This window comes from Ricinus communis, chromosome 2 (assembly GCF_019578655.1).
Source record: "Ricinus communis isolate WT05 ecotype wild-type chromosome 2, ASM1957865v1, whole genome shotgun sequence".
NCBI classification, from domain to species: Eukaryota; Viridiplantae; Streptophyta; class Magnoliopsida; order Malpighiales; family Euphorbiaceae; genus Ricinus; species Ricinus communis.
In genome coordinates, this window is record NC_063257.1 from 9,575,017 (window position 1) to 9,599,113 (window position 24,097).

At 31.6% G+C, this 24,097-nt stretch overlaps 3 protein-coding genes and 1 long non-coding RNA gene across 7 annotated transcripts; 2 read left to right on the forward strand and 2 right to left on the reverse strand.

The window, feature by feature from the left end:
• Window positions 1-676: 676 nt before the first annotated feature.
• LOC8273024 (G-type lectin S-receptor-like serine/threonine-protein kinase At1g34300) lies at window positions 677-3,610 on the forward strand. The gene has a single exon (XM_015727864.3). The coding sequence runs from the start codon at window positions 973-975 to the stop codon at window positions 3,487-3,489; it is 2,517 nt and encodes an 838-aa protein (XP_015583350.3). The 5' UTR covers window positions 677-972; the 3' UTR covers window positions 3,490-3,610.
• A 3,825-nt stretch (window positions 3,611-7,435) lies between these two features.
• On the reverse strand, window positions 7,436-9,125 carry LOC112536905. 3 transcript variants are annotated; one of them, XR_007214898.1, is made up of 2 exons: window positions 8,778-9,125; window positions 7,436-8,384 (listed from the first exon to the last, which is right to left on the reverse strand). It is a non-coding gene; the product is annotated as an uncharacterized LOC112536905 (long non-coding RNA). The 3 variants fall into 3 exon arrangements; XR_007214900.1 differs by having other exon boundaries at window positions 7,436-8,390; XR_007214899.1 differs by having other exon boundaries at window positions 7,436-8,393.
• Window positions 9,126-9,278: 153 nt separating this feature from the next.
• LOC8273025 (WRKY transcription factor WRKY24) lies at window positions 9,279-12,176 on the forward strand. The gene is made up of 5 exons (XM_002533262.4): window positions 9,279-9,830; window positions 9,999-10,178; window positions 10,267-10,880; window positions 10,969-11,130; window positions 11,394-12,176. The coding sequence occupies exons 1-5, from the start codon at window positions 9,504-9,506 to the stop codon at window positions 11,830-11,832; spliced, it is 1,722 nt and encodes a 573-aa protein (XP_002533308.2). The 5' UTR covers window positions 9,279-9,503; the 3' UTR covers window positions 11,833-12,176.
• Window positions 12,177-14,370: 2,194 nt separating this feature from the next.
• Window positions 14,371-19,146, reverse strand: LOC8273035 (probable magnesium transporter NIPA6). Of its 2 annotated transcripts, XM_002533261.4 has the most exons (9): window positions 18,708-19,023; window positions 18,558-18,614; window positions 18,378-18,468; window positions 18,041-18,201; window positions 17,811-17,938; window positions 17,501-17,638; window positions 16,007-16,099; window positions 15,816-15,930; window positions 14,371-15,089 (listed from the first exon to the last, which is right to left on the reverse strand). In XM_002533261.4, exons 1-9 carry the CDS (start codon window positions 18,850-18,852, stop codon window positions 14,962-14,964), a joined length of 1,056 nt encoding a protein of 351 aa, XP_002533307.2. In that variant the 5' UTR covers window positions 18,853-19,023; the 3' UTR covers window positions 14,371-14,961. The 2 variants fall into 2 exon arrangements, with proteins under 2 accessions (XP_002533307.2, XP_048227315.1); XM_048371358.1 differs by lacking the exon at window positions 16,007-16,099 and having other exon boundaries at window positions 18,708-19,146.
• Window positions 19,147-24,097: the final 4,951 nt, after the last annotated feature.

A 24,097-nucleotide genomic window follows, 5' to 3' on the forward strand; every position in this document is an offset into this window, starting at 1 on the left:
TCAATCAGTAATGAAATCTTTTCTTATTAAAGAAATAAGAAAAGAGCGTAAAATAATAAATAAATAAACCTGTTTACCGCATAGTACTATAAATTTTTCATCATAATTAAAATATATGAATGTTCTAAAATGCAATTAGTGCAAATGTAAACATTATTAAAATATATTATATATATATATATCATAATTTTATAATTTTATATAATAAATAAAATTCATTTAAAAAATCATTCAAAAATAAAAATATTATATATATATATACACACGTTATTTATCAGTCCAATTTAATATCAGCTAAATGCGTTATTTTTTTATAAATATTATAAAACTGTATTTAGATAAAATATATTTATATATTTTATATTTTAGTAATAAAAAATCTAATTCGAACTGATTTTAGATAAAAGATTTAAAGATTCCAGGATTGATTGCTCAAACACAACACAAAATGTGTCCAAATCTGATAAATTTTTTATTTTAATTTATTTGTCATTTTGCAAAAATTAGTAAAACATCAATTAGGAGAAATAGAGAAAAGAAAGAAAACTTATAATTGGTCTTTAAATATTTTTAAGATAAAACTTAAAGATTAATTTAATTTATGAATAAATGATTTAATCTAATAATTTCTGGGGTTAAGATAGAAAGACAATGCTTTGATATAATTGGACAATGGCTACGATTTTTTCAAACTGAGGACGACACTTTCTTCACTTAATTTCACCCACAGAGGAAAGTGGACGCGCAGGGAAGAAGAATTCCTCCTCCAAATCCCAAATTCTAAAACAAAATCAAAGCCACGATCCTATAACTTGGTCAAAGTCTACATCTTTCATTGTCTTCATCTTCTTCGCCTCCTCAGTTTTATAAACAAAAACCATTACAGAAATACTTGCAAAGAATTGAAACCGAGAAGAAAAAGAAGAAAAAAAAGAAACATAAGTTTCTCTTGTTTCAAGAAGGAAAAAGAAAATGAAATCCAAATCTTTCATTTATGTTATTCTCTTTTTTGCCTTTTGTTTCTCACTTACAGCTGCACAAATTTCGCCAGGCTCTTCTCTTTCCGCTTCAAATCCAAACCAAACATGGCCTTCTCCTAACAACACTTTCTATGTGGGTTTTACTCAACTGGGTTCCGCTTATCTCCCCGCGATCAATTATAACGGTGGAGTTGCTGTCTGGACAGCTGGTGATCCATCAATGGCTGTTGATGCTAACGGTGCTTTTCATTTCCGTCTTAACGGAACTCTCCAGCTTGTTAATGGGTCTGGCTCTGTTATCTGGGACTCGAACACCGGCCATCTGGGAGTCAACTCAGCTTCGCTTGATGATTCTGGTAATCTTGCTTTAAAGAATGGAAGTGGTGCTTCTGTTTGGTCAAGTTTTGAGAATCCAACTGATACTATTGTTCCTAATCAGAATTTAACTGAAAATCAAACTTTGAAATCTGGGTTCTACTCTTTTAAGGTTCTTGATTCTGGGAATTTGACTTTGACATGGAACAATAGTGTAATTTATTGGAATGAAGGCTTAAATTCTTCCATTGATTCTAATCTGAGTTCTCCTGTTCTGGGTTTGCAGCCTATTGGGATTTTATCTATTTCTGATGTTAGTTTAACTAGTGATTATATTGTTGCTTATAGTAATGATTATGCTGAAGGTAGTGATATTTTGAGGTTTTTGAAGTTAGACAGTGATGGGAATTTGAGGATTTATAGTTCTGCTTCAGGTAGTGGAACTATAACTATGAGATGGTCTGCTTTGGCTGATCAATGTCAGGTTTTTGGATATTGTGGAAATTTGGGAATTTGTAGTTATAATGCTTCGAGTTTGAATCCTACTTGTGGTTGCCCATCACAAAATTTTGAATCCGTTGATGAGAATGATAGTAGAAAAGGGTGTAAAAGAAAAGTGGAGATTGAGAATTGTCCTGGGAGTGCTACTATGCTGGAGATGAATCATGCTGAATTCTTGACTTACCAGCCCGAGCTAACCTCCCAGGTTTTCTTCGTGGGGATATCTGCTTGTAGGTTGAATTGTCTTGTGAGTAGTTCTTGTGTTGCTTCCACGTCTTTGTCTGATGGAACTGGGTTGTGCTACTTGAAAACACCGAATTTTGTTAGTGGGTATCAGAATCCAGCACTTCCTAGTACCTCATATGTGAAGGTGTGTGGCCCAGTGCAACCAAACCCTTCAGCTGTCTTGCAGATTGCAGGAAATAGCAAAAGAAGTCTGCGTGTGTGGGTTGTTTGTGTTGTTGTTGTGGTTACCCTTATTGGTTTGATTGCTATAGAGGGTGGCTTGTGGTGGTGCTGCTGTAGAAATAGCTCCAAGTTTGGCAGTTTGTCAGCTCAGTATGCACTCCTTGAGTATGCATCCGGTGCACCTGTGCAGTTCTCATATAAGGACCTGGACCGTGCAACAAAGGGGTTTAAGGAAAAGCTTGGAGCTGGAGGGTTTGGAGCTGTTTATAAAGCGGTTCTTGCTAACAGATCGGTAGTTGCAGTAAAACGACTTGAGGGAATTGAGCAGGGTGAGAAACAGTTCAGGATGGAGGTTGCGACTATAAGTAGCACTCACCATTTAAATTTGGTGAGATTGATTGGATTTTGTTCAGAGGGACGGCACAGGCTTTTGGTGTATGAGTTCATGAGAAATGGGTCGCTTGATAATTTCCTCTTCGCTGCAGATGAGCAGTCAGGGAACTTGTTGAACTGGGAGCATAGATTTAGCATTGCCCTTGGAACTGCAAGAGGAATCACTTATCTTCACGAGGAATGTCGAGATTGCATTGTTCATTGCGATATCAAGCCAGAGAACATTCTCTTGGATGAGAATTATAATGCCAAGGTGTCCGATTTTGGTCTGGCAAAGCTCATAAATCCTAAAGATCATAGGTACAGAACCTTGAAAAGTGTTAGAGGGACAAGAGGGTATTTGGCACCTGAGTGGCTTGCAAATCTTCCAATAACTTCAAAATCAGATGTTTACAGTTATGGTATGGTTTTGCTGGAGATAGTGAGTGGAAGAAGGAATTTTGAAGTCTCAGAAGAAACATATAGAAAAAAGTTCTCTATGTGGGCTTTTGAACAGTTTGAAATGGGTAATATGAGTGCTATTGTGGACAAAAGGCTTACTGAAGAAGATGTGGATATGGAGCAAGCAACAAGGGCAATTCAAGTAAGCTTATGGTGCATCCAAGAGCAACCATCTCAAAGGCCGATGATGGGAAAAGTTGTGCAGATGCTGGAGGGAATCACAGATATCGAGAAACCACCAGCTCCAAAGTTAATATCTGAAAGTTCAGCAAATGGCACAAGCATCAACATGAGCAGCAATGGCAGTGCTCTCTCAACCTTTGCAGGCTCAGCTTCAGCTCCAGCTGCTTCATCATTTTCCTCCTTTCAAACTATTGCTGTTTCCCCTTTGCCGTCAGCGAAGAACACAGAGAAGGCATCTTCATCACTTCTAAGTTCTGATCTTAACTGAACCTCATTTTCATGCTTGTAAGCTTTTACGGATCAAAATAGCATATATAATAATGATATGTAGTGTAAAAATTGTTATTTAAAATGTAGTATACAAAGTGCAGAATGAGATTTTATGGACACTGCCATACTTATTTATACCTTTCAGTTAAACATCATTCAGCCAAAGTTGTCATCAGCCTTTTGTACAGCAAACCATTTTCCTTTGAGAAGGATTATTGAGTAGGAGGGGACCCATACTCTATCTACCATTTTGTTCTAATTCCTTGCAGGTCTGAATAATCTTTGGAAATGTCCATCAACAGTTATTGAATCTCCTAAAAACCAGTTTGCATCCCACTCCATGTGTATGCCTGTGAAAGAGAGGAGAGAGAGAGAGATTACTGCAAATTATTGACTTAAAAATATTTATTTAACTTCCTTGAATGAAATTACTTTGCCCAATAATGGTGCCAAAGTTTAGCCATCCGTCCAAGTTTCTTCATGGTGAATGAATAAAATATTTGGCCTTTCTGTGTTACAATGGCATCCCACATCCACCCAATTATTACTGAATGCCGCATACCTGATAAAATATCAAGCACTGCAAATTCAAACATACAGGTAACTATGTCAGATGATTAAGACTCTGTTTAAAGAGCTTTTCAAATTAATGTGGGTACTAAGTGAACATCATGTGCACAGCAACAGAGCAAAAAGGGTGGGGCCAATACGTTTTCAACAATGGATATAGTAATTCAGAAATCTGAATTGCCAACTTGCAAAGAAAATATCGAACCCAGCCTGACATTAATGCATATTTTTCTTTTCCCTGGAGTGAGAGATACTTAACTGGTACCCTTATTGCTTCCCTTTCAACATTTAAACCCACAAAAAAGTGGGAGCATGAAACTTGGTCGGACCGATATTCAGTTTCCATCTCACAAATTAAAGAAAAATAAAATAAAATTTGGTCGGTCCAATATAATATTCCCCATAAACCATAGAATTAGACTCCCAACTTTATGGAGGTAAATGTGATAAATTTGATTGGTCAGTGACTTGACTTTGGGATAGGAATTGTGTGTGTAAGAATTGAGCCACGTCCTCGTATACAAATCTGTCTTCTACATTTCAACTTCGTATAAACCAGGAAGCAGAACTTCCCATGCTCACGTGACCTTCACGTGGTGCTGCTGAGTCCTATATATTGTCATGTCAAACTATTCATCTGCTGACTCACACACTGATTCTTTTAAGGGGCAATTATTATTTTATATTAGGACTTACTCTTATAATATGGAAAAATGCAACACACAAATAGCAGTTATTCCATTTTTTTTTATTATGTGTAAGTAGGGATGGCAATAAAAAGGATATGAGTAAAGATGTATTATATTTTTATTTCATATCCAAAAATATATATATATATATATTATCAATATCTATTTAGATAATAAATATTTAATTTATTTTTATACTCATAAATTCTTAAATGAGCCCTGAATAATCTATTATCCAAATAGTTATCAGAATATAATAAAATTTTCATATGATAATATTATTATGATTAAAAAATATTATTTATTTATAGAAGTTATTTATTTATCAGTAAATATTTTAATAATTTATCAATAAATGAATATTTATTAATTTGAAAAGATTTATGTTTAATTATTTATTTATGTAATTCTATTGTGATGATTTAGATATGAATTATAAATTTAAAAAAAAAAAAGAATGTGGTCAACAGTTAGTATGCATGTACGTAGAAATAAAAAGCTAATATTTATATGTATAAACAGTAGAGGTTATATATATATATATATATATATATATATTATTTTATGTATTATGTGAGGTTATTTATTTAATACATTACTCCGAATCGGAATTAAAAGATTTTATTATTTAGTTAAATTTATTGATCATTTATTTATTAGAATTTAAATGTATATATTAAAATTTTAAATAAACTAAAACATGAAGTACATAATTTTTTTAATTTATAATTTCATTTAACTAAAATTATATATTAAATAGGTTATATTAAAATAATAAAATAAAAAACGAAAAAAATTCATTAATTAAATAGTCTGTTTAATTTTCTAAAACAACATACTAGATAATTAAAATTAACAAATTCAATTATAAAAAGATAATTATTTATATTCAATTTAAAAATATATATATTTCAAGGAGTATATGGGTACGGATATAAATAGGGTAGTACAATATCCATACTCTACCCATATCTAATATAATTTTTTCAAAAATAAATTGTTTGTCTGAGATATTATCCAGTTTGACCGAGTAGGATTTGGGTGAATACCCACATATAGAATACAAATTGCCATCCCTGCACGTAAGGAAACTTAATATGGAGCTCCTAAATTATGTTTGGTAAAAGTGTTCGTAATTAATTTTTTTTAATTTTAATTTTAAAATATAGTATTTGGGAAAAAATAGATAAATATAAATTTTTTTATTGAAGTAGATTATTAAAGAAATTAAAATAATTAAATTTTTAAATAAAAGAATATTGAATATGCTTTATAATATTCAATAATAATTCCAAACAAAGATTCTTTTGGTGAGATGGGATATCTTCTCGTGATTAAATAACTATTCTCTTTTAGAATTAAAAGGAAAAAAAGAGAGAACAAGAAATTTTTAGAGAGAGATTTGTTTTCTTTATCAATAATAGGTAAAAGGAAGAAGGTTCTTTTAATTACTTTTATCTAAAGGTGGTAAATTTTACTCTTATTCTTTTACCATCCTAATTCACACTTATTATTTAGGTATGGGTAATAAATGGGTAACATATAAAAACTAAATGGATCATAAAAGAGTAATAAGAAAATAATCTTATTTATATGAGTTGGGTTAAATTGGATATGGATCCCCACTAATGATTTTTTTTGTTATTTATAATAAAATTTAAGATCTCAATAATATTTTATTTTTTTGTTATTTATTAAATTAACATTTATTAGATAAATGAGCGGATAATGATTTATATGAATTATATAAGTTTAGATACATATATAAATTTTAAATTAATTATTTAAAACTCACCCACTTTATATATAATCCACACCCCCGTAGTATCCATTTGCCACCTCTACTTATTATCTTTTTGTGGTTAACATGATATGGATGTAACTACTCTAGCAAGTTATCTCACATGGGTCATGGATCATGGATCATGGATCATGGGTAGGGTCCTAATAAGGATGTCAATCCAAAACCAATTAGTTGCTATAGGTAACATAAAAAGATCATATATACCCAACTCACTCCCTTTTAAATTCGTTACAATTTCGTCCTTCTGTACAAAACCAATAGGCATGATTTTAGGGAATGGGAAATCCAATTTAATCTAAGATGTGTTTACACCATATTTAAAACAGGGTTGTGCCACAAATATATGTCCATATAAAGCATATATATAAGTGAAATAGTATAAATGTGTGGGTAGAGGAGCCTCTTTGAATTTATTGTCTGACACATCAAAACTTAAAATTAGACCTTCACAATCATTAATCATTAACCAATTTTTGTAGCATGATTGCGGAGATGTGTGCAAAGACAAAACTCACTCCTTCAAATCAGAGAAAGCCAAGATGTGGGCACACCTTAATACAATTTAAAAAACAAATGGTGCATCCTAATTCGTATAGATATTTAAGGCTATTTTAGAGTTTTAATGATATATTTTTATATATAAAATAATAAAAATATGTGTTTTTATCTCATTTAAACTTAATTGTCTATTTTTAGAAATATTAGTTAAAAAAAAAGAAAATATAGAGTTAAAAAAACTTGACTGGACATGTTTGTGTCAATGCTCAAAATTAAGACACATGAATTACTAATTACAAGACTGAAGAGATAATTTAGTTATTTGTATAATTATTAAGATTTATATTAAAATTTATTTATAGAATATTCAATGAAGATAAAAATATTTAAAATCATATCTATTATATATGATTTAGCATTTAAAACAATTATATAATTTCAACGGTTCCACACTTGCACTTCTTCATGACTAGCTCATTGAAACTAAAGAACGCAAAGAAAATTGTATATATATATATATATATATATATATATTGTCTTTCTCCCCATTCCCTAGCAGGTCAAGAGAGCAAAAAGGACAAAACTGTTCTCGTACCAAACATCTCAGAAAAGTACTAGAACTGCCGACAGGATATATGGTGATTGGCGCCATGAAAAGCTTTGGAATTTATGGTGTAAATCCCCTAAGCTTTATAAAGGGCAGAAAACATCAGGTTTTTGGTTGCCTTTATCTTGGCAGAAAATATATAATAGGTACATTCCAACAGGTCCTGCTGCATCACTGCAATCCCAGAAAAACAGAAGATTTTAAACCAAACGAAAGCTTGCATCTAACAGTCTTTTGATGAATTTTGACCCTCGAGGACGAAAACCCAACATTTATTTTTGGGCTCACAGTAGCCAAAAAAAGCCATGGGCTTAGGCACCCATTTATATTCCAAAGAAATATCCAACCTTCATGCTCCAAACTTCTGCTGATAAATCATCTTAGCCCAAGCGGTACGAAATAGGTTAGAATGGTTGAAATGTTTGGGCAAGGCAGAATGAAGGTTTTTCAAATGGAACATCTCATTGATAACTATGTTTCAGTAACCATATCTGCAATAAGGAGGCTTGAGTTGCAAAACTTAGCTTCACAGGCACAGCCTGTGATACTTGATTTGAGAGCTTGAATTGAAAACACTGCACGAACTTAGTCATATAAAACAATTAGTTTAGCTCAATGGTTATATATAAGTAATTGCAGCCACTGCAAAATTCCATATCTGCAAGTATGCCACCTGGATTGGATCCTAATAGCATTTTAATGGTAGTTCCTTTGGCATTTGGTACCTGCAACTGCTGCATGTCAAGCACAGCCGGTATAGTTCTTAAACATACTGAAGTGAAGTTCTTAAGCATATATGGATTCACAGAGCATCGAAATAATGGTACTGGGATTGAAGTCAGACTTTGAATTCAAAGAAACAAAATCAAGAATTCTCAGCCTTGTCTGGTTCTATGCAGTTAAAGACAGCCACAGTAAACGCAGACAATAAAGATTGCTGTAAAAAGCTGTCCTTTCCACCTAAATGCCATTTGTGGCAAATCCTCCTATAGTCACTTCTTATATTTAAAGGATAAATGCCCATTTCACATTTCATTGTAAATTTCCCGACAAGGTTAAAGCACTGGCTACAAGCAATACAGAGGTAGAACTTAAAAAAGGTTGAAAGTGTTACTTACAGGATGGAGAACTCTCTAAGCACCAGCATGTTGGAGGGCAATGGTTCTTGATAAAAGCTGCTCTACCCAATAAAAGAGCGAGGACAACACCAAAAACAAACCCTTTTTGAGATTGCAAAACATAAATAAAACTGACAGTCAAGGAACACCAGCACCATCTTCAACATATAACGAAATTAACAGACTTGTTGTGCCTTTTTGGTGAAAAATGTTAGTAAAGAGCAGCCTAATTCATTACACATGGCAGCCACAAGGCACAAAAAGCTAAAAAGGCCAAAAAAGAAAAGAGGCACCATCCAAGAAAATGAAATAAGAATTAAGAAAGAATATCTCAGTGTCAGCCGCCATTGGGTCAAACCCACAAGTTTTGACCAAAAATAGAGATACATCACCCCCAATCCACACGTATGTATCCGCATCCATCTCTCTTAGCTCTCTCTCTCTCTATGTCTACATATACATATGAACACACCACACCCTTCCAACATTGTCCGCGGTCAAAACTGTCTCTCTCTCTCGTGTCTGTAACCTTCCTGGAAACCTCAACCCAATGATAAAGCAAGCCTTGCTCAATACGTGACCATTTTTTCTTTTTCTCTTTCAGCAACAACAAACAACCCAATTCCCATCTTCCCTTATCTCTCTTTGTTTTTCTTAGAGAGAAAAGAATATTAAAGAAACAAAGATTTGAACTTTCTCTCTTGTTGGGTTTATATTTATGTTATTATGGCATCTTCTTCGGGTAGCTTAGACACATCTGCGAATTCATATCCATTAAGTTTCAGTTTTTCTTCTCACAGCAACTTCATGACCACCACTCGTTTCACTGACCTTCTTGCATCTACTGATGATGAAACCATTAAGCGTAGTGGTGGGTTGGGTGAGAGAATAGCAGAGAGAACTGGGTCTGGTGTCCCTAAGTTTAAGTCAATTCCACCCCCTTCTTTGCCTCTCTCTCCACCTTCTGTTTCTCCTTCTTCGTACTTCGCTATTCCTCCTGGTTTAAGCCCCGCTGAGCTTCTTGACTCTCCTGTCTTGTTAAACACTTCTTGTGTAAGTTTTCCTTATAGTTGAACATCTATACTCTGTTTTTTGCTTTGTTTTCTTGTACACCTACATATATATTATGTTTTGTCATTTTTAGGCATGAAGATTAGATCTTTTGTTAAGTTGTTGGAATTATTAGGCTAATGGATTTTTGCTTCTTGTTTGTCTGTTCAGATTTTGCCTTCTCCAACTACTGGTTCATTTGCCAATTGGAAGATGAACTCTAGTCATAATAACCAGCAAAATGTTAAGCAAGAAGACAATAATTACTCAGATTTCTCTTTTCAGCCACCAACAAGGCCATGTACAACATCATCAGCAATGTTTCAATCTTCAAACAGCTCAATTCAAACTGTATGTATCAATTTTATATCAGACTGTGTCTGTTTTGGTCATTGTTTTTGTTTGGTATCTAAAGATTTGGTTAATGATATTTCTCCAGGCACAACAGCAAAGGTGGAGTTTACAAGAATCTGTAAAGCAAGATGATTTTGGTGCTCTTCAAACAAATACTCAAAGCAGCAAGAACAACAATAACAACAACAACAACAACAACAACAATGGGTTCCAGTCAGATTATGGTGATCAACCACAGCAATATCAATCAGTGAGAGAGCAAAGAAGATCAGAAGATGGATACAATTGGAGGAAATATGGTCAAAAACAAGTTAAAGGAAGTGAAAATCCAAGAAGTTATTATAAGTGCACATATCCTAATTGTCCAACAAAGAAAAAAATTGAAAGGTCTTTAGATGGACAAATAACTGAGATTGTTTATAAGGGTAGTCACAATCATCCTAAGCCTCAATCCACTAGGAGATCATCTGCTAACTCTTCTTCATCAGCTACTAATCATGCAACAGTTGAGAATCACTATAGTAATAATATTCAAGATCAATCATTCGGTACACATGGTAGTGGTGGACAAATGGATTCTGTTGTAACAACACCTGAGAATTCTTCCATTTCTGTTGGGGATGATGATTTTGATTCTTCACAAAAGAGCAAGTCTAGAAGCGATGAGTATGATGAAGATGAACCAGAGGCCAAAAGATGGTAAAGTTCTTATCTTTAACCAAACAAGCAAATGATTTTGTTGTATTTGTTGAATTGAAAATTGAAACTTTTTTGGGTTTTATTTCAGGAAAACAGAAGGTGAAAATGTGGGAATTTCAGCACCAGGGAGTAGAACAGTGAGAGAACCAAGAGTTGTAGTTCAAACCACTAGTGAAATTGACATTCTTGACGATGGATATAGATGGAGGAAATATGGGCAGAAAGTAGTCAAGGGCAATCCAAATCCTAGGTAAAAAGAAAGAAAAGCTCACTTTCTTAATACTTTTGGTAACTCGTAATATGTTACAATTTCGAAGTTCTGATCCGAAATTCTAAAATATCAAAAAGTGGGGATCTTGCCAAATGTTTGTTTATTATATTCGTGAAGTATAAAGTTTTGATCTTTTTAGAAATGATATAATTTCGCATGAGATTTTCTGTAATGGGAAATTTTTTTTAACTTAAGACTCGAGAGTTTTTTTTATCTTCTAATAATTGTTATTACACGTACAGGAGCTATTACAAGTGCACACATCCAGCATGTCCTGTGAGGAAGCATGTTGAGCGAGCATCTCATGACCTTAGGGCAGTGATCACAACCTACGAGGGCAAGCACAACCATGATGTTCCGGCTGCTCGCGGCAGCCACTCCGCAGTCAATAGGCCATTGCCTGATAACAACAACAACAACAGTAATAGCAATAGCTACAATAGTAACTCCAGTGCAGCTATGGCAATAAGGCCATCAGCTACGAATTATCATTCTACCAACCCAATTCGCAATTCAAGGCAACCAGTAACATCTGAAGGAGAAGCACCCTTTTCACTGGAGATGTTTCCAAGTCCAGGAAGCTTTGGGTTCTCAGGATTTGGAAATGCTATGGGGTCTTACATGAATCAAACAAAAGAAGAACCAAGGGATGATTTGTTTCTGGAGTCATTGCTATGCTGAAACTTGCATGTTTTTGGAGGGATGATATAATAATAATAATAATAAGAAGAAGAAGAAGAAGAAGAAGCAGGTCAAGTTCATTTGATTTAATTAAGTACAGACTGTTTGCTGTGTATATTTTACAACAAAAAGGCATTTCATTTTAGTAATGTTGTAAGATCATATACTGGTATAGCTTTAGGAAGTATCATTGTCATCTATTAAGTTAATTTTTTGATTGTTTTGGGGCCTTCATTTGATATTCATATCATATTCCAAGCCTCGATTCAATTTTGTATCACAGTTTTAGTGTTATTTGTTAATTTGTTTATGGTTTTAAATGGAAAACTTTTAAGGTTCATTTCCATTGCTTCTTCCCTCAGGTTAATTAGAAATGCAAGAAAAAGAAAAGCATAAACTGCTTCACTTTATAAAATAAAAGATAAAATGAAAGTGAAAATTTTAATATATGTGGATTTGTTTATTCAGTTGAAAATTCAACTTTGAATTCTCTGCCTTTCCATTTCTTTTCTTGAAAACAAATACTTTATATTAATATAGCATAAAAAATAAAAATAAATGGGTACTTCATTAAGATAGCTAGCCAATGCAATTAAACAATAATTATGCAATTTGAGTATGCATTTCTCTTTGTTACTTACTGATATAAGTTTTGTAATATGATTCTATTAGTGGCAAAATTTAAATTAGGATGCTATCCTAATTTTAATTTTTGAAAAAATAAAAAGAAAATATATGTATTTGAAATTCAAAATTCTCAATAGTGGGTTTTTATTTTTTTATTTTCTTTCTCCAAATCTGATCACAGTTCTAGATTTTGGGAATGCACAGTGTGAATGAGTTGGAAGCATTTGGGTTTGAATAGGTCAGAGAAGAGGGGCTGAGGACTGCAAAGCTAAAGCTAAGGTTGTTGCTTTGCTTAATCAACAAGTTGGTCAAAGTCAAAACTCATGTGCAAAAATACAAGACATCCCCACCCACATGGAGCCTTCCTCCTCTAGTGGGGGGCCCAATAAGAACTTGTGATGAAATTACTAACACAGCCCTTCGCCTAATACTCTGCTGGGCTGGGAGGGGCAATTTAGTCCAATAAGAGCAAGTGCAGATTTTTTTAATTATTTTTTGTTGGAAGACTTTTGAGGGAGATAGAGAGAGACGTTTACTTGATGCACACGGTGCATTTAAATAAGAAGTGATGGGCCCCACTGGCCAAAATGGTCCCCATATCTCTCATTCTCATCTACTAACCAACCAACCCATCAATTTGCCTAATCTTAATCATGTCTTTATATCATTTAGTTTGAATCTAAATATTTTAGCTTTAATTTACAATTTTATCTTTTTATATTTATTTATCTTGTTTATACCAATGATAGATTTTGGAAGCTTTCACACTTTCACATTCTAAAACAATTCAAGCATTCGAATCTATAAAATGAAGATATTGAATCTTCTTTTGTTAAGAATTAAGAATAACAGTATTGATGTGGAAAGAAAAAAAAATATATTAAATTTGACAATTTAAACAATATTTTCTATCAAATTATAATCTATTTTTTCATTAATACGATTGATAATTATTAAAAATAAATAAATATATATATATTTCGATATTTGAAAGATACATCATCAATTAAAACTTTAATTTTATGGTATTTACAATGTGATTTGTCATTTTTAATAAAAAAACAAACAATACTTTTTACAGAATCTTTTTATTTAAACAAAGGCTTGCACTTTGTCTTTAGTGAATGAAATCATTTGAAAAAATATATTAACAAACTCTAGTACATTAAGACCTGTCAGCATCATTTAAACTCATTTAATAAAGGGTCAATCTTAAAGGAGCATTAATCTCATTTCAACTCATACTTACAGCCAAGCTGAATTTGAACTCAGGTCAAATTTTGGTTGAACTCAATCAAATTTTTTACAATTTCAGTACTGATTGTTAACATTATCCCAATATTATTATGAATAACAGTTAGCACAAATTTCAGCCTGAGGTAAGTGCCCCACCTGCAATAATACATGTGCTTGCCTTCTTCCCCGTGCACAAAATGTCTAGTTAAACCATATACAATTACTTCCACAATTCAGCTGTTAGAGTTTACAAAGATTGTCTTTCATACAATAATTAAGATGCATTTCTAGTTCTGGATTCTGCAACATCATCAGAAGAGAAGAATTTTGTGGGTAATAGTGAGGCCAAATCACCATTAAGTAGATTTCAAGAGTCAAGACCTTGTGGCAGAGTCTCAATGGTTGACTTACCATGGAAGCAGGTTCTTGGTCATTGCTAAAGATATCAAAACTATCCTCAGGGGTTTTACTTATAAGCTTGAGCTGTAAAACTGGGTAGTAATTTGATATGATATCATGTTCTCTCTTACCAAAAGTTCAAAGTTCATATTTTGCTTACTATTCTTCAGTTTCGGGACAGGGTAAGATTGCCCTGTATTTTATCTATAATCAACAAGAATACTCTATTTATTGAAAAATAGGTCAACTAACAGTCACTTGGCATAGAAAGGTAGCTTAAGAATAATGTATAGATATATTATATACATGTCCAAAAATTAAAAGCAATACAATCATGAACAATTCCAAAGATGTAGGAGTCCGCTATATACGCAAAAAAAGAACTTATGTTTACAGGGTTGCAAAAATGGCAGCTTTTCCTTTACCCCCCAGATCGATGACAAAATGCAAGCATCGAGTGAATGGTAACAAATGAAAATCTTTAAGTAAAATGTCTCTCATCAAAAGGAAAGTAGTAGATCATTCTTACAGTTTCTCATGCTGGTGGGCAGACTGTACATTGGAAATAGATAGAGACCTGTGGCAGAAAGAACAGGTTGCAGCCCAACAAAGCTATAAATAAAGCTACATGAAGCGGAAGCAGGCGCTTACAGAAGGCAACGGAAAAATCAAGATCATTACCATGAGATATTGGCCTGCACCACTATCCGTTACACCTCAAACGAATGAATTGAATGCCTCGATAAAATCAAATGTCACGGACAATTTCACTCTTCAAAAATGCATAACAAGGAGATTTTTCCATCTTTTGCTTCATGTTTTCCAGGAGGTGCAGAGATGACACAAGTAGATCCAGATATCTTTATCTTATTTGAAATGATCTTGTTTAAGCATTGCAGTTAAATCAGGGGATAGCTCATAATCGGTTTTCTCCTTCCAAGCATCTCCATTTATGTAAAGCCACGAGACTTGAGGAGAATTGAATGAATAGATATCTGCACATTGTGGATATATCCACAGTATTTTTCAATGTAATGAAATTGAATAAAGAAGACTGGACCATGGTAGATATGTGCCTAAAATCTTATGATTGCCAGGTGTGAAAACATGCAGCTGTTCCCCTGCTATCTTGAAAAATTGCAATATACTTCTTGGACATTTTAAACTTATTAATGAGCAAACACATGTATAAATTCCAGAAATACACAAGGAAGATTGTGGAAAGTCCGAAATACTTTTATATGAAGGATGGAGACATTAAAAACATTCTTTTTTTTATGTCATAACCTAGTATAATCCAACTTATATTGAACAAATCATTATAGTTAACAAGATATCCACACATCATGGACTAAAATTTGAAGTGGTTGGAAATCTATAGCTCATTTATGGATGAACCATTCAAAATTGAATATTTATCCAAAATATGAGTGAGATTGTTACAATATTTGATAAAATGCTCCCAATATCTGCTGGATTTAAAGTACAGCATGCCTATCACATCAGTAATTTGATTTATAAAATTTGAATATTTAGAAAGTCATTATATAGTATAAAAGCTAGTGCTGTTTTGAGCCAATCCATAAAAATGGCCAGTCCATGATAATAATTAGAAACTATTTTCCAGTTGTCCAAGCATCATTAATTCAAAACTGAAAATAGCCATGCATGAAATACACCCAAAAGTAGTAAGTGCAAGGTGCAAGTTAATCTGCAAATACCTGTTGCCGCTGGAACTCGGTCTCTTGTACTGTGCAAAACTATAGTGCCAGACAGAACAGTTATAAATCCACAAAGCGCAGAGACAATATTGCTGGCACTCTGACCAGACCAGTCCTAAAAATAACAGGAAAGAAACACATTAAAATCGGAAGTGAAAAGGTAAAGACTTCGATAAAAGAATCAAAGATACCTTGAACATAATGGCACTGGCAAGAATAGTGAGTGATGTGAACATAGCATAGTAGATTGTAGAAACAACTGCAGTGTTGAATGTGTCCAAAGCCTGGTACATCCAGTTCCATTATTTTCAAAATCAGCACCCAACTACTGTGAAACTAATTTTGTATAAACATGCAAAAAATATAACAGCCCAAAATATTGAATGGTTATTTAAGGGATCCCAGCTTCCTCAGTTTGCCAGATGACACCACTGGGTGAAGACTGAAGCAACCTAAGGCTTTGCAGAAAATTTAAAAACGGATAAATTTGTTGCCAGAAGAACAAGATAATGGAAGACAGCAGTTTTTAGTTCATAGATAATAGAATTTCTTCAAGTGGAGTGGCAGTCTTGGTTGATTTTAGGTGCCACATGGCAGGTGCAGAAATGTAATAATAAAAGAATACAAGAGAGACTTTTCCAGGGCGTTTGTAGTGTAAGGAAATTACTATAGTAGGAGGAGCACTGCTCATTAAGAAGAATTAAAGGATGACTATTAATATGAAACATCGGAACATATAAGGAATGTTAGAAAGAATTAAAAACTGGGTTAAATGTATTGATGTAATACAATTCGAGAAAAGTGATGGTAGAGTGATAAAATGAAGAAGAGCCAAAATCCTCAAATGAAGTGTGTGAGAGCATATTTATAGTAATGAGGGAGAAGGAATTATCATTGATCAGATATATCACAGCAAATTCTCAGTTAGGTGAGATCCAAATATAGCTTTAAATGAGAACAAACAGAAAAATGATGTGTCCTACAGAACACATGTATATTTAAGCCAACAAGAAAATTAGAGAAACGGGCTTCCTGTAACAAGCCTAATCAGAGCTTACTAGATAGAAACTCTTTAAGTCATCCCATTAATCTAAAGTTGATATTAAAATCCTCCCACTAATTTCATAATTAAAGTCCATATGCCAGTGGGCTGGATCCTCAGTTATTCATTCTGCATAATTTATGAAATGGGTTGTGAGCATCCATGACCGATTAGTCATAAAATATAAGGGATACAAAAAAACAATTATTTAGGTACATAAAGTCTAAAGCATATATGTTTCTTGCATTGCCACAATATCCTGCACAATTTGACAGTCTAAGGTCTGGTTTTATTGTTGATAGGTAGCCACACACCTAGCATGTTCCAAAGGGGAAACAATTAGTAAATAAAAAGTCATGCCTTTTTGTATTAACCTAATAATGGCTTTAGAAGGAGAAGAAAACTATATCACTGACACGAAAGATATACATCTGAACTGCATTATAAGAATTTCCACTCCAAAAGTTTTAAGGGTTTCTATAAACTAAATGCAAGTAGGAAGCTGAAGCTGAAGCTGCCACACTGAACTTTACGCACACTGTCTGAGGTACTAATTACAGAGCTTAAGTCTCTATTTTAACAAATAATATTGTAAGAAAAGTGAGGGGAAAAAGAGAAAAAAGAAGGAAAAAGTGATACTAACCTTGTTCAAATAATTGAGCTGAATTATTATACAACTAATTGAAACCATTGCAAAAACCCATGTCTGGAAGTGTGCCGCCTGGCTCGAACCCTCTATTGTTAGTTTTATCGCAATTCCTATGGCTTTAATACTCATAACCTGCAAAAAGGTTGTAAGTATTTCATATCAGAATCATCCTTCAAGGAAGGTCGAATTGCATAAATCAGAAGCAGCAATGAGTTCTACATGGCATCATTGAGTTCAGATAATGTAAGGCATACATAAAAATTTCATTAATTGCAATCATCATGCCTTATTTAAAGAAACTAACCGTCAAAGAACCAATTACAGAGCATATGCCAATGTAAACCATCATGTTTGTCTGAGCGTATCGTGGCTCGCAATACAAAACCAGCACCAGGACTACAGCTATTGCTGATGCCACATACAGAAGAAATGCTGTAAAACAAAAATAAATGAATAAATAAATAAATAAGCAAAACATATAAATTTAATCAGAAGACCAAATGAAAAACAGCAATAAATACGTCAAAACTTCACCAGGCTGAGTCGCTAATTCCCATATCTCATCCACTGAAGTCAGACTGTGTTCACCGGGAGCATGAAGCACAATCAATGTAGACCCTACTACACACAGAAGACACCCTACCATGCCCAGTTTCTTCATTTTCTCCTTTAAGAAGAAGTGTGCTAAAACAGCACTGGGGAAAGAAAGGAGACAACCAAAAATCAGGGTCTGCATATAGTTCAAGAAAATTGAAAGCACAGAACTAAGGTTGCACATTGGATTTGAATTCATCATATATCACTGCAATGTTCTATCCTTGCTCACTTAAACATATGCCATAAAGATTTGCTACAAAATTAATCCTTTTACCTAACAATAATGCTTATTGCCCCAAGTGGAGTTACAAGTACAGCAGGAGCAAAAATATAAGCCACAAAATTAGCAAATTCCCCAACAATCACTGTAAGAAAGAACAAATACCTTAATAAATTTCCCAAAACAATTACCATTAAGAAACTTTAAATTAAATTCAATAACTGCAAAACTTACTAGTCACCATTCCAACCCACCAGAGTGGCTCTAACAAATATCCATATCCACCAGAACCTTGAAATCGCATAGAATTTAGAAACAGAAAAAGCAATTCAAAGAAACTGCAAAAAACTAAAACATGAAAAAGTTGAAGCCTTTATCACTCACTAGCTCTAGTGCCAGATGCCCCAGCACGTTGGAGGCCAATTTTCTTGATAATAAAGCTTGACCCAATGAAAATACCAGAAAGAACAGCGAGAATAAACCCTTTAAGGTTACTGTTAAAAGAAGTTGAAGTAGACAGAGAAGCCATTCTTGAACAAATAATTTCCTAAAACTACAAAAAGAATGACGAAAGCTTAGATTTCTATTATGGGGTTTTTCAGGATTAGTTAGAAATCAGGAAGAATGTGCAAAATTTACAGGTGTACACTACATGGAACCACACCTGCCAGTCTAAATACTGGTCCCTCGATCTTGAAAAGTCATACTTATATGTATTGATTTAAGTAAGGCCTAGTTAATAAATTTCTTCAGAAAAAATGTATTTAATAATAACTTTTTGTGTTCTTTTTATATTTATGTATTTTGTTGGTAATTTTATTAATTACATTTATATTTTGAATCATTTAACATGCCTACCAAATGCCTAGCTGACACTAATTTTTTTATTTTTTTATTTTTTTATTTTGTCATATGTTAAAACATATTGCATTTCAAAGTGTGAAGTAAATAACTTTGACTAACGGATTTTGAAGATGTAATATTTATTGGTATGGGTCCTGATTTTTGGTGTTCATTTGTTTATTGTTTTTTTTTTTGTATTAAATACATAAATACACAATGTATGCTTTGGTTTACTTATCTATTTTGTCAAATTATAATTAGTGAATATATTATACATAGCAATGAATATGATTTTGTTAATTAATTGTTGATCATTTTAATTTATAAAAAAAATATCAATTTATTAATTTTGGATTTAAATTGTTAACACTGATTAAGCATTAACAGTTAATTAATATTTACTTTACAATTAACTAAATTTTTTAGTTTCTTATTATATTAAATTTTATATAATGATTTAAAATGTACATAAATCTATTTTATCCATTTAATTTTTTAACTTAAATCAATTTTATAATTTATTTGATTTTATTAGCACTCCTAATTTGAATATAAAAGGCATAAACATATAAATGGCAATCGATAAGATATTCACCTATTTAAATAGTATCCGAATCTGAATCTGATTAAAAAAGATGTATCTTAATTCTAAATTTGTTTAAAAAATTATTTTTATTACTCAAATCTATTTTAAATTTAAATAGAAATACCCGCATACTATTCGAACCTGATTAAAATTTATTTAAATTAAATAATATTAAATATATTTATTAGTATTTGAATAAGTATCAGGTATCCTATTCGTTTATATAAACATCTAAATAACTAAATAGATATTTGTTTACCAAGCATATTTACAATAATTAAATTTTAAAATATATTAATAAAAATAATTTAAATATAAAATATAAATTATAAACTAATCAAATCTAAATATTGAATGTTAAAATATTTAATATAATAATACAATCCAGGCATAAATTTAATAAAATATAAAATAATTTTTTAATAAAAAATAAATTATAATTTAATATAATCCGGTTGGAGTAACGGATAAGCGTAAAATCAAATCTAAATTTGATCCGAATTCGACAGAAATAACAAAATAAAGTTTCAAATTCATTCTAAATTTATTTTTTTATTATCTGTGTGTTAGATTGATTCGGATGGAATAGCCAAAACTACCCGTTGGCTGCAATCCCTACGGATACGTGAATTCCACAAAAGTTATAAATCCAGTAGCGAGTCTTTTAACAAAAGCCCAGCCCACAAGTGGAAGCCCAACCCAAGAGGGACATACTGCAGCTACAAAGTCATACAAACTTAATTCATTTATCATTTTATTTATAAATTTAAATTTGGTTCATGAGTTGTAAATATGATTATTTATTACTTCACAAAACATATAATACAAAAGATTGTAATACATTTAATAAAATTTACATTTTTAATTACCAGTGGCATAACATATGATCTTTAGGAAATTACAACTACAAGTACATTTAATTACTAAAACAAAATAAAAATATTTTTTTCTAGTCAAATCGCAGATCTTTTTATTATTCACTTATAATTTTGTAAAATAGTTTCTATAAGCTAATTAATCAAGTTTCACTAATTTAAACTTAATACATTTTAGTTAATTTTTATCAAATTAAATCTAAAATAAGCCGAGAATTGAAAAAAAAATAAATACATATATATATTTAATTGGTTGAGATTTGAATCCTTTCCGTGAAATGATCCAGCCGGAGAAAATGGGCTAAATTTTGATACTCGATTAGACAAACTCTGGATGATAGTGTTCTAATAAAACCTTGATTGAACTTGAACATAAATAAGTAAATAAATAAAATAAAATAAAAATGGTTGCTATTAGGTATAATTTTTTCTTCTTGAAAATGAAAAGCATTATTGCTTTTTATAAGCTCTAAGGTGGAGCTATGAACCTGGCTTTAGGGCTGTCAAGAAGGGAATGTGGAACTTGTCATTGCTTTTACCTTCACTGCATTTTCAAGATTCTCTATTATACATTGCATTAGCCTAAGGCAACTTCAATGCACAATCTTTTTACTATCATCATATACTTGTTCTATAATGCTTGGTGGAGCTAGAAATTGTAATTCTATAATTGGGTGATTCTTTATTATTGAATAACTATATGATAATAATAAAATTTAAAATTATTAATATAATAGTTTTTTTACTAAAAATATCTAAAAAAAAATAATTCGATAATTAAGTCGCGAAATCATCAATGATTACTTCTTCTTTTTTCTTTTACATCAATCAATCAATCCATCTCAACAATACTTGTTCCTCTTCTTCTATTCCTTTTCACCAACTTGAGCACAATACTCCATAAAGCTAATCACTAGTTAATAATGGAATAACCATGATATTGAAATGCATCATATAAAACCAAACTTACATTATTGTCAACATCCACATCCACATATCCTTTTTTGCCTCCCCTTTTCTTTCTCTTAACCCACAAACTAATTATGACTCTGATTTCTTTTTCTTACCTTGAATCTCTTTCAACTCTTCACTAATCTCAATTTTCCATTCTTATTCCTACTACTTAGTCTCAATCACAATATCAATTGAAATAAAAATTACAATTATAAGGGTCAAAATTGAAATCCATTTTTTCATTACTAGATCTCAACTTTCACAACTAATTAGACTGCCCATAAAAAAATAAAATTATCTAATTTTTGAAGAAAATAAGCATTGGATAAGATGCAACAAATGATAAATATTGGAGAATTGGTTTTGGCGTATGGTTAAACAAAATATGAGATTAAAAGAAAAAAGGCTTAATTGTTAAAACATATATGAATTTTGATATTTTTTTTAATTTAATTATATCTTTTTAAGTATAGCAATATTATACGTCACTTTTTAAAAAAAGTACAATTCAATACACATAACTAAATTTTAGTGAATTTAGTCCGATATGGCAATCAGATTTACTTACACACTTAGGCTCCACGTCATACATCCACCATCTTAATTCCAAAACTCCTCATTTTGTGTAAACTAAATATTTAATAGAATTCTTTCGCTTTCTATGAAACCAAATAATAAAATAAAAAAAATAACTAAATGTATCACAACACCGCTCTTTATTTTAAATTAATGAGAATAAAATGAATCCAATATTTTAAAACTCGAATGTATTTTTCTCCTTGCATTTTCTCCTTTCCAAACAAAAAGTGAAAAGTGAAAACTTTGTCTTGAAAAAATAATTATAATTTAGCTTAAAGTTTTGCTGAATAAGCATAATAACTTCAAACAAAAAAAGCAGTACCTTTAATAATTTATTATATGCAAGAGTAATGATACTTGCCTGAATTAGGCATCTCATCGAATATTTGGAGAGCAAAAACACCCCTAATGTACACAGGCCACTACTACCACATTCAGGATAATTATCCTATTTACCACTAACAGATTGGACTATATTTCTATCTTGTTCTATTTTTTTTCTTCTTTTTAGTATCAAATTCTCTATTCTAGTTTAAAACCGAGTTACTTGAAGGAATTTCGGTAAACTTTTAATGATGTGTCAGCCATAATATGTATATGTTATTAGAATTTGCTACGTTGAACACCAATATCACTAGAAAGCTTAATTAATTATAATTCGAATCAATATACGAGACATATGCATTCTGATTAGCATGTTGATTCAAATCATAATTAATTAAATTGTTTATGTAGCGTCTATATTTTTATCGTGGCTGACATATCATCTAAAATTGACTGAAATCTCTATAGATAATTCAATTTAAAATTAAAATAAAATGTCTAACACCAAAAAGAATAAAGATTAAAAAATCTGTATAAAATGGAAACATAATGAAAGTTATAGTACCAACTCGGATAATTACCCACACATTCATCGCAATTATATTAAGCTTCCCTCCAAAAAATAAAATGTTATCATATAGTTTTATATCGGCTAAGTTTCTAAGTTGTAGATAAACAAATCCGAGCCGCTGCCATCGAGCCACCGGGTAAACAGTTGTCTCTCAATTCCTGGCGACATGTCTTGTCGATATCAATTTCTTGATAAATATATTTAGGCTGCCTTTAATGAAGACAAATGGAATTTCTTATTGTGGTGATGAATCTGGAGCGAATGCCATCATTTTGAAAAACAAGAAAGAAAATGATAATAAATGGTAATACTTATTTCAAAGCTAAAATCAATAAAGCTTGAATTTAATGAATAGTGACTATGTTGAGAAAAATTTAGAGGTCTAATTAGGATCTTTATTTTGAATGTAATCGAGAGATGAAGAAAAAAGAAGAACGGTATGTTTTACTAAGTGGTAATTCGCTATATTAGTATAGTTTTATCGAATTTTGTTTATGTTTATATAATTGTAATAATTTTAAAAATAATATATGATACTACTATAATTAAGAAATGATTAAGTTAAAGAAAACCCTAAAAATTATTATTTTTTTCTTTTTGCAATTAAATCAACAAAATTGAGATTAGAAAAGAAGATGATGATGATGATGACATTAGAATTGTAATGCAAAGAGATATATATCTGAATTATACAAAATAATTTTCTCTTATTAATTCCTTTTTTCTTTTCAATCTCTTTTTTTTTTTTCTTTTTTGTCTCTTTTCCGCTTTCTTTTAAAAAGAAATTCAATATTCATTGAAATTTGATATGTCATTAAATTTAAATTATAATTTAATTGTAATATTAAAATTGATGGAAAATAAAATATGTTGTTATCTAAATTTAGAAAAAATAAAAAAGCACACAGTGAATTTATTAAAAAGAAAACTCCAAAATACCATTTTTTTTTTTTCTTTTAGCAATTACGTGGGGGAAAAATAAACACAGCAGGCTGGTTTCAAATGCTTTATGGTGTGAGAGAGCTGTACCATTGGGCCTAAT

Excerpts from the sequence above, each read along its gene's own strand:
- LOC8273035 (XM_002533261.4), bottom strand. The coding sequence starts at position 18,852 with ATGGCTTCTCTGTCTACTTCAACTTCTTTTAACAGTAACCTTAAAGGG. Across the intron at positions 18,615-18,707 it reads GGCATCTGGCACTAGAGCTA|GTTCTGGTGGATATGGATAT; the intron begins GTGAGTGATAAA and ends TGCGATTTCAAG. Across the intron at positions 17,639-17,810 it reads CTGTAATTGGTTCTTTGACG|GTTATGAGTATTAAAGCCAT; the intron begins GTTAGTTTCTTT and ends ACCTTTTTGCAG.
- LOC8273024 (XM_015727864.3), top strand. The coding sequence starts at position 973 with ATGAAATCCAAATCTTTCATTTATGTTATTCTCTTTTTTGCCTTTTGT.
- LOC8273025 (XM_002533262.4), top strand. The coding sequence starts at position 9,504 with ATGGCATCTTCTTCGGGTAGCTTAGACACATCTGCGAATTCATATCCA. Across the intron at positions 9,831-9,998 it reads TCTTGTTAAACACTTCTTGT|ATTTTGCCTTCTCCAACTAC; the intron begins GTAAGTTTTCCT and ends TTGTCTGTTCAG. Across the intron at positions 10,179-10,266 it reads CAAACAGCTCAATTCAAACT|GCACAACAGCAAAGGTGGAG; the intron begins GTATGTATCAAT and ends ATATTTCTCCAG.